General features: G+C 36.8%; 1 protein-coding gene across 4 annotated transcripts in view; it reads left to right on the top strand.

The window, feature by feature from the left end:
• CREB1 (cAMP responsive element binding protein 1) overlaps positions 1-6,063 on the top strand; it is a 49,721-nt gene extending 43,658 nt beyond the window's left edge. For all 4 annotated transcript variants that reach the window (XM_052653822.1, XM_052653814.1, XM_052653830.1 and 1 more), the window contains one exon: positions 5,696-6,063. In XM_052653822.1, the coding sequence (XP_052509782.1) occupies positions 5,696-5,840 (145 nt within the window). In that variant the 3' untranslated portion in view covers positions 5,841-6,063. The remainder of the gene's footprint in view (positions 1-5,695) is intronic.
• Positions 6,064-16,041: the final 9,978 nt, after the last annotated feature.

The following is a 16,041-nucleotide window of genomic DNA, read 5'->3' on the forward strand; positions in this document are numbered from 1 at the left end:
CATTTGGCACATCTAGTACTCTCTTTTCATTTCATTTTACCTTTATGGGAGTATTTGACACTTCTAACTGCTCGTTTCTCTTAAGCTCTTCTTTGGCTTATTCACCTGGTTTTCTGCCTACTTTTCAAATTTTCCCTTGAAACTTTCATGCCTACCTGTATTTCAGGCACCACCTTTATGTTGATACAACTCAATTATATGCTAGTTTTGACCTTGCCCTTGAGATATCACTTATTTAGGTACCAGTATATGGTAGATACAGTACTTTGTTTCTTTATATATTTCATTAGTCCTGCACACAGTAAGACAGAAGCTTACCTCCACTTTACAGTCAGCAGGTAAATATTTTGCCAGAGGTCACACCTTTTTAAGAAATGGGTAGAACTGGGAAATGAGCCTGGACCTGGCACCAGAGCATGTGCGCATGCTGCCTCCCGGGTTCCAGCGTGCAGTTGCCATCGCCTGCTCTGCTGCTCAAACTGGAACACATGGTGGCAGTGTGCTGGAGGTAGGGAGGGCCACGAAGCAAACATGGGAGCTTCCCTTGAATATTTATGTTGCTCAAAAATTTGACAGAAACAAACATTTTAAAGGTAAAACTAAAGATTCGAAACTAAAGGTAAAACTAAACTCATACCAACAGTGGTTGCTTTGGATTGTGCCCCCATCCTTAGCTTTCTCTGGTGTTATGGTTACTTAGGTGGAAAAGTTAGAGAATCAGTCTTCTCCTTAACATAGTCACTAGGATAGATGCCCTTTATGTACCCCACACAAAGGCTGTCCTCTAAACTTGGATAAGGAAAAGTTGTGATTCTTCAAATTCTGTAACATTCAAATTGCCATATACTCAAAAATAAAGTGGTAAATGTTCTAAAAGTATAGATGGTTACATTAATTGTGTTGCTACAGTAACAAAAAATCAGTGTCTTAGAAACAAAAATCTCTTCCTCACTTACTTACATTTTGGCAGCTGCAAGTCATATGCTATGGCTCTCCTCCACATGCTCCCAGCCAAAGGAGGAGCATCTCTTTGAGTCCTGTCCTTGTAGCAAAGGGAAAGGGGGCAATGCTTTTTGAAGCATCTGCTTGATTGTGGTGAACATCACGTCCACTCGAGTACCACTGGCGAAAGCACAGGTGAGGACAAGCCCAACGTCAGTGAAATGGGGATGTATAGTCTTCCCACAGGGAGGGAGGAGTAAAAAATTACGGAAGCAATGCAACCCCTGTCTTCTAATTTTAGAATGCAGGAAGAATTTAACAGTTTTCATAAAAGTAGAAGTCATAAAGGAAAAGGTTAAGTAGGTATGACAACACCTATGATTAGCTAAGGAAAAGATGAAATAGCAAAGCAAACAAACTAGAAACCTCTTAACATATAAAGTCAGAAGACTGATAAGGGTATGTAATAGGTAGATTTAAAGACAATGAATTAGAAATAGGGTTTAAAAAAATAAAAAATTCAAACCAAGTAAAGTGTATGCTATGTCAGTGAAGGTACATCCATTCAACTTCCCAGGTTGCTCAGCTGGTAAAGAATCTGCCTGCAAAACAGGAGGCCCTGGTTCGATTTCTGGGTCAGGAAAATCCCCTGGAGAAGGGATAGACTACCCACTCCAGTATTCTTGGGCTTTCCCAGGTGGCTCAGACCGTAAAGAATCCATCCTCAGTGCAGAAGTCCTGGGTTCAGTCCCTGGGTTTGGAAGATCCCCTGGAGAAGGGAACAGCTACTCACTCCAGTATTCTTGGCTGGAGAATTCCATGGACAGAGGAGCGTGGCAGGCTGCAGACCATGGGGTTGCAAAGAGTCAGGCACAACTGAGCAAATTACTTTTTCATTCAACTTTATAAAACCAACCATTAATAATGAAGGTTTGTTTTTATTGAGATGGGAAGATGCTCATAGTGGAAAAGAGCAGGTTACCAATATATATATATTATAATCCCTTTTTTTTAAATTTTTATTACAGAAGATAAACATGCTCATTATAAGCATATTAGAAAACATAAGCTAAAATATTTACTCACCACTGATGTGCCACCCAAAATGTTAACATTCTGGAGTATAATTTTTTTCCCCTAGTATATATGTGCAATGATAAATAACATTTTTAGTATAGTTTTTAATTTTTTATTTTGGAATAATTTTAGCTTATGGGAACAGTTAAAAACATTTTAGTACAGAGTTCTAGATACTCTTATCAACCTTCTCAACTTTCTTACAATTTTAGCATATTATGTAACCAGTCTGTGTTTCTTAAAACTAAAGAAATTAACATTCTGTCATATACTATGGATAGTAATTAACATAGTATTTTTGGACTTCCCTGGTGGCTAAGACTGTAAAGTGTCTGCCTACAGTGCAGGAGACCAGGATTCAATCCTTGGGTCGGGAAGATCTCCCGGAGAAGGAAATATGTCAGCCCACTCCGGTATTCTTGCCTGGAAAATCCCATGGACAGAGGAACCTGGTAGGCTATAGTCCGTGGGGTCGCAAGAGTCAGACACGACTAAGCGACTTCACTTTCTTTCTTTTTTATCATGGTATAATACCATTAACTGAACTGTCCATTTTATTTGAATTTCCTCAGTTACTCCACTTTTCTCTACCAGAATCCAGTCCGGGTCACTACACTGCATTTACTCCTTGTGGCTCCTCATCCCCTCCAGTCTGTGACAGTCTCTTCCTTTGTCTTTTGTGGCCTTGCCACTTTTGAAGAGTAATAAAGTTTCTTTCAGAATATCCCTCACTTTGGACCTGTGTGATGTTTTCTTACGATTAGGTGGAGGTAATGAATTTGGGGGAAGAGTCCACAGAGGTGTAGTCTGCCCCTTCTTGTCACTTATCAGGAAGCACATACTAGCATGATTCATTCCTGAGAATGTTCACTTTGATCACTTGGTTAAAGTGCTCTCCAACTGCCCCACTACATTTATTTTTCTCTTTTTACACCCTATTCCTTAGAAGCAAGTTACTACATTCAGCCCACACTGAAATGGAGGATTATTAAATACCACCTCCTGGAACAGAGGGTATCAAAGAATTTGTGGTTATAGGTGAAAACTAACATAGTAATTGGTGTAATTTCACAAAGATACTTGGAGACTATGCAAATATCTTATTTCTCTTTCAGGTATTCCCCACTAATTTTAGTATTCACAGGGAGGTCTTTCCTGCGGTGATTATTACTATGATAAAATTCTAATGAGATTTCCCCATCCCTTCTGCAATTATTAACTGGAATTCTTTAAGGAAAATCTTTCCCTTCCCCATGTATTTTTTATGAATGTGAATTTATTCATATTCATTCAAATTCAGTATGAATTTATAGATATTTACCTTATTCTTTGGGCTGTAATTCAGTATTACTTAATTATGATATTGTTAAGATTATTCCAGCTTTGGCCATTAGGAGTTCTTATAAGTTGGTTCCTGTGTCCTTTAGATGGCATCTTAATTTTCTTGAAACACATCTTTATTTTCTGACACTACATTATCCAGGTTCAACTTCTCATCTTATGGTTTTCTCTGCCTTAGTTTTGAAATCAGCCATTTCTTCAGTGAGCCTTAGTTTCTTTCATTGGAAAATGGTTTACTTTGACCACTTGGTTAAAGTGCTGTCCAACTGCCCCCCATTACAGTTATTTTTCTCTTTTTATAAAATTTTTCAAAGTGCTCTCTGCTACTGAGGCCCTCTTAAAGGACGGAGCTAGGAAATATGTGTGTGTGTGTGTGTGTGTGTGTGTGTGTGTGTGTATACACACTAGCTCATGTATGCACATATCTATAGTTCTGTGTATTACTATATACTGTAGTAATTATTATAAGTATATTTTACTAACCCCACTGACTAATCTCTAACCACAGGGTTTATTTTAGCCTTACCTTCCCCCTTTGCTTATTTGTAACTTCATTCTCTGACAGAAACTTGGCTTCCCAATAAAGACGGTTTATTTATCTATTTATTAAATGCTAGTATCATATAAAATAGTTTTGTAATTGCTAACTTATACCCCTGTTAGAAACAAATTTACAATACAACAGTTACGCACAGTTCCTTTTTTTTTGCTTATAACCTTAAAGTACTAGTGAAGGCACTGTTTTCAGAGTTACTTAGCTGTGCTTCTTTTTTCTCTACTCCTTTCAGTGAGGTGGGTGGTGGTGGTGGTTTAATTGCTAAATTCTGTCCGACTCTTTGTGACCCCATGGACTGTAGCCCACCAGGATCCTCTGTCCATGGAATTTCCCAGGCAAGAATACTGGAGCAGGTTGTCATTTCCTCTTCCAGGGGATCTTCCCGACGCAGGGATCAAACAGGTCCGTTACCCCTGAGCCACCTGGGACGTCCTCAGTGAGGTTATGTCATACATTTACAGTAAAGTTAGATTTCTCAACATGTTCATTCAATTCTGGGATTGCCTGACATCTTGTTTTCTGTTTTTAAATTGTCATTGCTTTACTCTTTGTGCTGTATGGTTGTGTGGCTTCTGACAGACATATTACCACCACAGTGCCATACAGTACATTTATACCGTTCTAAAAAGAATTCCCAGTGATAACTTTTGGTGGTTGGCCTCTACCTCTTTCCCCAGCTCCTGGAAACCACTGAACTGTTTTCCATCTTCTTCCATCTTTTCCAGAATCTCCTATAAATGTGACCTTTTGGATATGACTTCTCTCACCTAGCACAATGCATTGTTAGTGGTATATGAATCAGGTAGTTGGTTTTATCCCTGGTATTCTATGGATGTGGTTTATTCATTCACCTTAAAGTTTATCTTCGTTTCTAGTTTTGAAGGATTATGAATAAAGTTACGATGAACAGTTAGATACAGGTTTTTATATGAACTTTCAGTTCACTTGAGTAAATATCTAGGAGTGGCCTGGATGGATGGAATGGTAAGTATATATTTAATAGGAAACTGACAAACTGTTCTTCAGAGTGGCTATACCATTTGCCTTTCTACCAGCAATGTATGAAAGTTCCAAGTGCGCTGTATCAAGTGTTATAACTATATTTTACATTTAGGTCTCTGATCCCTTTTGAATTAATTTTTGTAAGGTGTGAAGTGTGTTCAGATTTATCTTTCTGTATCAACTGTTTATTCTAGCACCATTTGTTAAAAAAGACTATTCTTTGTGGAATTGCCCTTGTACTTTTGTCAAAATGTAATTGACCATATTTGTATAGGCTTGTTTCTGGGGTGTCTGGCTTGCTTGCTTCATTGTTTTGTGTATTTGTCCTTATGCCCATCCAGTCCATTGGGAGAATATTTTCATTCTCTTCTGTTCTTAAAAATACTCAGAAATTTTTGAGACACCTTAAGAGGCACTCTCCAAGCTAAAGAGTTCTTTAAATTTTTTATTTAAAGCTCCTTTGAATTTTTGTATTCTATTCCAAAATATAGTAATTTTTATTTTCATGTGATAATGCTTGCTACCCTTCTGCCCCATCAATTAAAATTGGTGCTTCAGAACAGTTGTTTTTTTTTTTAATCAGTTTTCTATGGTATGTTGAAAATTTTACATTAGGCAATTTCCGAGTCATTCTCTTTATTTTTTTCAAATGCCTAATCTATAATACATTAAAATGTTTGTTGCTTTGAGCCAGATCTCTTTTTTTAATGTATTCTACCTAACCCAAAACAAAGGCTGCAGAAATGTTGCATAATTTTTCCTGTCTTTTGCTTATAGGGAAGCAGCACGAGAGTGTCGTAGAAAGAAGAAAGAATATGTGAAATGTCTAGAAAACAGAGTGGCAGTGCTTGAAAATCAAAACAAGACACTGATTGAGGAGCTAAAAGCACTTAAGGACCTTTACTGCCACAAGTCAGATTAATTTGGGATTTAAATTTTCACCTATGATGGTGGGAAAAGGACTGGCTTGGCCACAACCAGAAAGACGAAATAAACATTTTATTTTCTAAACATTTCTTTTTTTCTATGCGCAAAACTGCCTGAAAGCAACTACAGAATTTCATTCATTTGTGCTTTTGCATTAAACTGTGAATGCTCCAACACCTGCCTCCACTTCTCCCCTCAAGAAATTTTCAGCACCAGGAATCATGAAGAGACTTCTGCTTTGTATCCCTTGCCCTCTTCAAGAAGTAATAATTTGTTTACTTGTAAATTGATGGGGGAATTGAGGAAAAGAAATTTTTTTTTTTTAATGATTTCAAGGTTTGTGCTGAGCTCCTTGATTGCCTTAGGGACAGAATTACCCCAGCTTCTTGAGTTGACGTAATGTTTGGGCCGCATGCTTAAAGTAAGTAAGGTGCAATGAAGAAGTGTTGATTGCCAGATTGACCTGTTTTCACATTTCCATTGTGAATTATGTAAAATCGTTAAAGAGACATACCCTGTGAGAAAAGAATTTTAGGATGGTGTTGAAGAAATTAAGAATGAATTCAGAGTGCTTTCTATGTACATTCTCTTCAATACTGAACACTTGTCCTTGGTTCTTAAAAATAATCTGTATTAACTATAGCTCTTCGATAGGGCAGTTGTTGCTTCTTAATTCAGTTCTGTATGTGTTCAACATTTTTGAATACATTAAAAGAAGTAACTAACTGAATGAAAAAGCATGGTATTTGATTTTAAATTAAATCAAAGTAAGTAAAATTACAAAGCTTCATTTAGTTTAGTGCTAAATTTTTAGTACAAAGATGCTCATTAGTAAACCAGTTCCTTGAGTTATATAACAAGGTTTTTAAATAAATGTTTTTGTCATCACCTTCAAAAATATTTATATTGTCACACATTTACTTAAAAAGGTTTTTCTAATTAAACTGCTCCCCTTTGCACTTATACCACCAACAGGAAAGCCTTCAAGATGTTGAAGCAAAGTGATATATTTGTTTATAAAATGTTATGTGTTATAGAAAAATACTGATTTTAAATTGTTTCCATATTAACATACTTTAACAGTTTAGTGAATTTTTTAATGAAAAAAGTTATAAGGATATAGTTTAAAAGTACAATACTAGATATACACAAGGAAAATAATTTTCTTCAGACTTCATTTGAATGACTGCTGTACTACAATATTTGAACTGTCATTCTTGTAAGACCTTTTTTTGTTGTTTCCTTCCAAAAGGGATAGGGCTGCTTAGCTTTCCAGTGTGCTGTATATCCTCTGTTACTCTGTAAAGGAGCTGCCTGTTTGTTTTACCTGACTAGAGCCGGCTGTGTTTGTATGTATCACACATTGTTTCCAATATGACTTTCAATTACTAATACTCATTTTATTCACTAAGTCGATAAATTTAAAAGTTACCCTTTAAAAAAAAATAAGACTGAGATAGATCTGAAAAATTGAAAATGACATAATGTTAGATTATAATTTCTCATTTGAGAAGTTGTTCTTTTTTTTAAGAGAGTCTAGGATTTAATGTTTTATATTTAGTTATGTCATGGGTTGTTTTTAAAAGTTTGTTAATGTGTTAACAAAATATGCAGATGTGGGTGTTCATTATTGAGTCCGTTTTGAAAAGTAAGACTTTTAATTAATATTTGTAAATGGTATTTTTTGTTTGTAACAAACCGTTGTCTTTTTTTAAGGATGAACAGAGTTTATGAAGCCAGCATCATTCTAAGAATTGAGTGATGTAGTCTTATCTTTGGACAGTTCACCAGATTCTCAAGAAGGCTTTCAAACGACTGTAAATTTTGTTGTTTATCCTGCTGAGCTAACGGTGAAAGTTGTAACATAAAAATTATTTGTATGCCAGCATAGATATACCATTTTCCAAAATTGGTTTGATAGAAACCAAGCAAAATCACAAATCTGTTCACAAACCAGAATTTTTAAATGAGTCAGAATGTCAAAACTGAACATTTTAAAAGTGATAAGCTTTAGAATTAAAATATTTAGCAAATTAAATGTTTCCAGAAATCAAGGTTGTTTAATTAGCAATTTAGTGGTCTCTTAGTCCCTGACAAATCAAGGCAATCACATCCATATTAGCTGGTTGGATTTATAAGTTACTTTGAGGATGACTGCTCTGGTTTGAAGTCAGTTAATGGTGAGGTAAGAAGTATATTCTGTTGCTAAATCTGTTTAGACCTTGGAGAGACTTGAAGAGTTTCGTTTATACAGATAGAAATTAAGCATCTTTTGTGAACTTTTTTTTTTTTAAGAGAATTGGGAAAAATGTGTTTGTTTTTAAGCATGCAACTTAGAGAATCTTTGTTAACAACATAATTTTTAAAAATCTTACAGCCAAGAATATATGTGGCCACATTATAAATGTTTTTTCTCTTCATATTGGCCAAAAGGGAATAAAAATGTCATCATAGGAATCTGTACATATGCTACTGATTTGCCTAGAAAATAGCAAGTTTGGTATTGCTCACTTTGCAAATATAGGGCCATGTGGCACTTTTATCTATAAGACAGATTAACTCTAATAAAAATGAAGTGGGAGGGGTTTATTTTTGATATATTGCTCTTATGAGTTTTTAGGCTTTGATAGTGTTTAACTGAAAAGTGGTTTAGAAAGGGCTAGATCCAATGTGTTCACATTATTAAAAAGAATTGATACCAGATGTAATTTTAAGTTCACTCTTTTTCAAACTCAAGTACCATATTGGCAACCATAATATTGTCATAGGTGCTCTATTCATTTAGATATTCTTGGGGGGATGGCATTTGTATAATATATGTGTACATATATATATATACATACAGTATATATCTGAGGCTCTGAGAGCTCTTAAGTCAGGAATGCTAAGTATTATAGTATATTGAGGTCAGATGAAATTTTACATTTTTGCGTGATCTATTGCATCCCTTTTGGTAGTTTCTTGGACTGCATTACTCCAGCACTCATGATGGATTTTTTTATCTGCTAATTTTCTTTTTTTTTTAATTGTTAATTCTCTTTGACTTGATACTTTTAAACATGTTACTAGTCACTTGAACCACCACCACCACCACCACCCCCAAAAGTATTTGGTTTTTATGCTTTGTCTCTGGCAGCTATAACAGTGGTAAGAACATTTTGAAGATAGCTTCTAAAAGGTACCACTGATTTTTTTCAAAAATCATCCTGGGGGAAAACTTTTTGGTGTTTTCATTTGAGCAGGGATTTTTGTCAGAAAATATACTTAGATGGTAAGTCAGCAGCAGTGCTAGTATCTGAAAGCACAATACCAGTCAGGCAGGCTGTCCGATCAGAAGTATCTGGCTGAAGTTTATCTCTGTCTCTCAGGCCTAATCCCTGATCCTTTTGACCATTTAGGGTGACATGTGGAATCATACAAAGGCTTAGGAAGATACAAGTTTGTTTAAACCAGGATGCTTTTACTTAAAGTGACTTCAATCTAGATTTCTTATTTTCATTTCTAATATTTTTAATTCTGTGATCAGCTATAGTCAGCTGTCAGCATAAATTGGTCTGTTTATTTTGAAGATCAGAAGGTTGGCTGCTTCATTTTTCAGGATTAAGTAAGGCTGACATCTTAAAGTTAAAATTTTGAATTAAAGTAGGTTCCAAAGATACTTGTTACACACCATTTCATTTTTTTCAAGAGGCTCTGTTTGTTGCCTTTGTAACCCTGAAAACTGTTGGTATATTGTTTCCCATTGACTTAATACAAAAGTTGTATATTTATTTGGATTATATTTACATTATATTCTTTGTAAATGTTTGGTGTAACTTGCACTTTTAAAATGACCCTGTTTGGGGTATTTGCAAACTTGAGAAATTCCCTCATCAATTGATTGTCATCTGACTTTTTATGTCTTTCTCCTCTCTTCAAATCATGTGTCTTTTTTAATGGAAGCTTTTCATTGATTAAAATATTTTATTTAACACCTAAATGCTAGCCTTATAAGTAGCTGTAAAAAGAGGAAAATAAGGAAATTAGACTAGCTCAATTAATTTAAAAATGGGTTCAAACCCTATCTAATTCTCTTCCATCATGAATAAAGATAGAAGGAAATACAGCTCAAGTGAATAAATATTTATTTCCAATTTTAAATGAGATTCTGTCCTCATCCCAACATTAATGCTATCTGTAGGATCCTAAGATATCCTTGAATTTGTGCAGAACAGTGAAAGACTTCAAGGTAATTAATTATTGTTGTCATGGAGAACATGTAATAATTTGATTAACTTTTTCACTTTAAATTGTCTTCATTAACATAAAAAATAACTGTCTAAATTTGGTTTCAGATGAGAGGAAAAGTGAGGTGTGCTTATAGTAAGCCTATAGGTGAAGAATTGTGGGATAAATTTGTTCACTCAGTTGTACAAAGCACAACTAGAACTTTCTGTTGGACGGCTTACATACATCTTGAATACTTTTAATGTTGATGTGTTGACTTTTTTTAAGTTGACTGCACAGTCACTGTATGTACTAGGAACTGGTTTCCTTGACTGTCTAGAATCAACGGCTGAGAGAGGCACTAATCCCTGAGGGGTCGAACATATCATGGAGCTGAGTCAGTATGGAAGAATTTCAAATCAATCAAACAGGGTGCTGCAGTTCCATCTGTCTCATCTGCTGATGATAAGTTCTTATTAATGAGTGAATGTAGCTTAAGCCTTTGTATGCGTCCTCAGGGGGCAGACAAACTTTAAGAGGGACCAGATAACGTTTGAATGGAGGGATTATATTTCAGGTGTTTTAGCTTGAAATTTATTTTTTAAAAAAATAAAAATAGAAAAAAAAAAGCCTGTGAAGCAATTTGATACTATAAACAGGCTGCGTTGTTTAGCACAGAGAGAAAATATTGACCTGTCTGCATTCTGGTACTGTACATACAGGTCCTAGTTGGGTAAAACACGATACATTTTGAGTTATTCTCACCAGCAAGTAAAAGGAAAATGAATATTCTTCAGTAAATGTCTTTTGAAAGGGTCAAACCATAGGAAATGCAAATTTTACCTGCTTTATACAGGCATTATTTAATACTTGCCTATAGAAGCATTTCTAAGCTGGTGTCTGAGGAGCATCTCAGATGTGAGAGTAAATCTAACATAGTTCAAAAATTGGTAGGGAAGGAAGGAAATCCCTGCAGATGATGACCTTAGTCAGCTGGCCAAGTGAAACGATCTGTCGTTGTGTTTGGGAGGTTTTATTTTCTTACGTTTTTAAAATTGAATTGGTATATGCTTTATAGACATTGTATTTTTATCCAGGTGCCACTCCAATTTGTGTATGTAATAAAGTTATTTATATTAAAATTGGGAAATAATCTGTGAGGATAGATTAGGATGGCAGAGGAGAGTGCTCGTTTGCAGTTTTCCATGTACAGTCCCTGACTGGTTTGTCATGTCAGTTGTCATCCCCACCCAAAAAGAATTATTTCTAACCTAGCTGTATCACTTGAAACTTTAGAAACAAAATAATCAGGGAAGTTTCTAGAGAGAAAGGTGTCGGGTTTTTGGTTTTGTTGTTTTGTTTTTCCTTGAGGATTGGGGTCAAGAATACCTCCCCCTAAAACTGTCAGCACAAAACAGGGTATTGACTTTTAACTCTGATGTTGCTATTGGAGTTGAATACTAAATAAGTAACTCTAGTGAGGAAAATACATTTCTAATAAGAGTCCCTACATTCTAGAAGCATCCCTGTTTTAATTTTTTTTTAACCTAAATCTTTCTGTGCTTTGTGTAAAGAGAAAAAATGTACTGAGTTATAATGCATTTTATTAACACTATGTACATATTAGCTGCTTTGTGTTCAGAATGGTAGCAATTGCTTTGTATATTAAAGTAATCCTTGTGAATTTGTGAAATATTGTCATAAAGTGCTTTTTCTTACTGTAATCTTTGTGGTATCAACTGTCATAATGCCCTTTTTACACAAACATTTATGTGCTGTCACATAAACATGCTTTTAAAAACTCTTAAGTCTCTTTTTTGGGATGGGATCATCTACATTGTGGTTTTTCCTAGGTGTGTTAAGCAATATTTTGTGGACTTAGTTTATTTTGTTAAATGGCAAAAGTTACGCTAGAATATATCACAAGCTTATGTTGCACAGCAGCAGAAAACGAACTCAAACAACGTAGCTTTACTTAATTTTACTGTATTCCTGGTTTTTAGCACAAGATTTCTTTTTTCAGTAAGATTAATGAACAGTGCCTTTTTGAGGATTTAGAGATGTTATTGAGACAACTGATGGGAGACATATGGCCAGCTGTGTTTAATGTCTCAAAATGCATGGTTGCATTGGAAGGATAAGAATAGATGGATCTATTGGGTCTCCTTGTAATTCTAAAGTTCTGTAATTACATAAAATGGAAGGAAAGGGGAGGAGATGTGGTTAATCTGCTCTTCACTTAAAGCACAAGAATAAAAGATTGTCTCCTGTACTGTTGATTCAATTTCTGAAAATTAGCAGTTGCAGTCTAAAGGGCTTTTAAAAATTGCCATGTTGTTTAAGCTTGCTATATCTGACATTGTATTGAAAGTAATACATGAGTTTTATTCCTTTTTTCTTCTACAAGGGGTGACCACATAATGTAATGTACAGACAGACATTTTTGCGAGGGAAAGGGTGGGGTGTAAGCCAAGGCTATGCTGAGCAAACTGGGACTTACGGTGACCCTCCTTGTAAGCTGAGCTTAGGTGCTTGGACCTCCAGTAAAAGCGAAGAGTGCCTATCCTCTCCGTCAGCTTTGCTGTCACTTGCTAATTTCACAAACACGTACATGTTGAGAACACGGTTCAGGGTACTGGAAAGTTCCTGTCTTCAAGAGACTAAGACACACAGCCAAGGAAACAATTCTAACACACTTATACAATTTGAGTCCTGAACTCTAGACTCACATTTGTCATCTACTCCGACTGCAAAATAGAGGTCCAAACTGAACTTTTAATTTCTCCTCTAAATGAACTGTCCCTTAAGCTGGTTCTTCTCCATCTTGAAGGTGAGACCATTAACCACTGCCTAAATCAGGGTTGTCCTTCCCTCTTCATTTTAATTTCTCCACATTGACCATACTAGGGCTTAGAATGCTAGTGAGGGCCCAACAAGTGAAGAGGGAAGGTAATTTGAGTCTGAATGTGATTTTTGTTCTTGTTTGAGGTCTGCATTCATAATGTCTTACCACCACCTGTATCTAGTTCCAAAACATTCTTAGCACTCCAAAGAAATGCTGTACTCGAATAAGAGTCACTCGATTTTCCCCTCCCTTCTGCCCTTGACAACCACCAATCTTCAGATTTACCTGGTCTGGATATTTCACATTATCATACAATATGTGACATTTTACGTCTGGCTTCTTTCAGTTAGCCTACTGTTTTTGAAGTTCCTCCACATTGTAGCATTTATCAGAACGTCACTTCTTTTTATGGCCAAGCAATATCCAATGTATGTATATGCCACTGTTCATCTGTTGTACCTTTTTTGTTTCCACTTTGGAGCCATTGTAAATAATGCTTCTGTGAACATTCATGTGTAAGTTTTGTGTTTGAGCGCTTGTTTTCAACTTTTTTGGGGGGTATATACATCTAGGGATTTGATTTAGGTCATACCTGAATGGTCTAGCGGTTTTCCCTACTTTCTTCAATTTAAGTTTATGATCTGATCCACAGTCAGCTCCTGGTCTTGTTTTTGTTGACTGTATAGAGCTTCTCCATCTTTGGCTGCAAAGAATATAATCAGTCTGATTTTGGTGTTGACCATCTGGTGATGTCCATGTGTAGTCTTCTCTTGTGTTGGAAGAAGGTGTTTGCTATGATCAGTGCATTTTCTTGGCAAAACTCTATTAGCCTTTGACCTGGTTCATTCCACATTCCAAGGCCAAATTTGCCTGTTACTCCAGGTGTTTGTTGACTTCCTACTTTTGCATTCCAGTCCCCTATAATGAAAAGGACATCTTTTTTAGGTGTTGTAGGTCTTCATAGAACCGTTCAACTTCAGCTTCTTCAGCATTACTGGTTGGGGCATAGACTTGGATTACCGTGATATTGAATGGTTTGCCTTGGAGATGAACAGAGATCATTCTGTCATTTTTGAGATTGCATCCAAGTACTGCATTTCGGACTCTTGTTGACCATGATGGCTACTCCACTTCTTCTGAGGGATTCCTACCCACAGTAGTAGATATAATGGTCATCTGAGTTAAATTCACCCATTCCAGTCCATTTTAGTTTGCTGATTCCTAGAATGTCGATGTTCACTCTTGCCATCTCGTTTGACCACTTCCAATTTGCCTTGATTCATGGACCTGACAGTCCATGTTCCTATGCAATATTGCTCTTTACAGCATCGGACCTTGATTCTATCACCAGTCACATCCACAGCTGGGTATTGTTTTTGCTTTGGCTCCATCCCTTCATTCTAGAGTTATTTCTCCACTGATCTCCCATAGCATATTGGGCACCTACTGACCTGGGGAGTTCCCCTTTCAGTATCCTATCATTTTGCCTTTTCATACTGTTCATGGGGTTCTCAAGGCAAGAATACTGTAGTGGTTTGCCATTCCCTTCTCCAGTGGACCACATTCTGTCAGACCTCTCCACCATGACCCGCCCATCTTGGATTGCCCCATGGGCATGGCTTAGTTTCATTGAGTTAGACAAGGCTGTGGTCCTAGTGTGATTAGATTGACTAATTTTCTGTTGAGTATGGTTTCAGTGTGTCTGCCCTCTGATGCCCTCTTGCAACACCTACCATCTTACTTGGGTTTCTCTTACCTTGGGCGTGGGTATCTTCACGGCTGCTCCAGCAAAGCGCAGCTGCTGCTCCATACCTTGGATGAGGGGTATCTGCTCACTGCCACCCTAAATCCCTTATGATTATACAGTGGAAGTGAGAAATAGATTTAAGGGCCTAGATCTGATAGAGTCCCTGATGAACTATGGAATGAGGTTCGTGACACTGTACAGGAGACAGGGATCAAGACCATCCCCATGGAAAAGAAATGCAAAAAAGCAAAATGGCTGTCTGGGGAGGCCTTACAAATAGCTGTGAAAAGCAAAGGAGAAAAGGAAAGATACAAGCATCTGAATGCAGAGTTCCAAAGAATGCCAAAAAGAGATGATAAAGCCTTCAGCGATCAATGCAAAGAGATAGAGGAAAAGAGCAGAATGGGAAAGACTAGAGATCTCTTCAAGAAAATTAGAGATACCAAGGGAACATTTCATGCAAAGATGGGCCCGATAAAGGACAGAAATGGTATGGACCTAACAGAAGCAGAAGATATTTAGAAGAGGTGGCAAGAATACACAGAAGAACTGTACAAAAAAGATCTTCACGACCCGGATAATCATGATGGTGTGATCACTCATCTAGAGCCAGACATCCTGGAATGTGAAGTCAAGTGGGCCTTAGAAAGCATCACTACGAACAAAGTTAGTGGAGGTGATGGCATTCCAGTTGAGCTATTTCAAATCCTGAAAGATGATGCTGTGAAAGTGCTGCACTCAATATGCCAGCAAATTTGGAAAACTCAGCAGTGGCCACAGGACTGGAAAAGGTCAGTTTTCATTCCAATCCCAAAGAAAGGCAATGCCAAAGAATGCTCAAACTACCACACAATTGCACTCATCTCACATGCTGGTAAAGTAATGCTCAAAATTCTCCAAGCCAGGCTTCAGCAATACGTGAACCGGGAACTTCCAGATGTTCAAGCTGGTTTTAGAAAAGGCAGAGGAACCAGAGATCAAACTGCCAATATCTGCTGGATGGAAAAAGCAAGAGTTCCAGAAAGACATCTATTTCTGCTATATTGACTATGCCAAAGCCTTTGACTGTGTGGATCACAATAAACTGTGGAAAATTCTTCAAGAGATGGGAATACCAGACCACCTGACCTGCTTCTTGAGAAATCTGTATGCAGGTCAGGAAGCAACAGTTAGAACTGGATATGGAACAACAGACTGGTTCCAAATAGGAAAAGGAGTACGTCAAGGCTGTATATTGTCACCTTGCTTATTTAACTTACATGCAGAGTACATCATGAGAAACGCTGGGCTGGAAGAAACACAAGCTGGAATCAAGATTGCTGGGAGAAATATCAATAACCTCAGATACGCAGATGACACCATCCTTACGGCAGAAAGTGAAGAGGAACTAAAAAGCCT

The sequence above is a fragment of the Budorcas taxicolor genome, chromosome 2, assembly GCF_023091745.1.
Source record: "Budorcas taxicolor isolate Tak-1 chromosome 2, Takin1.1, whole genome shotgun sequence".
NCBI classification, from domain to species: domain Eukaryota; kingdom Metazoa; phylum Chordata; class Mammalia; order Artiodactyla; family Bovidae; genus Budorcas; species Budorcas taxicolor.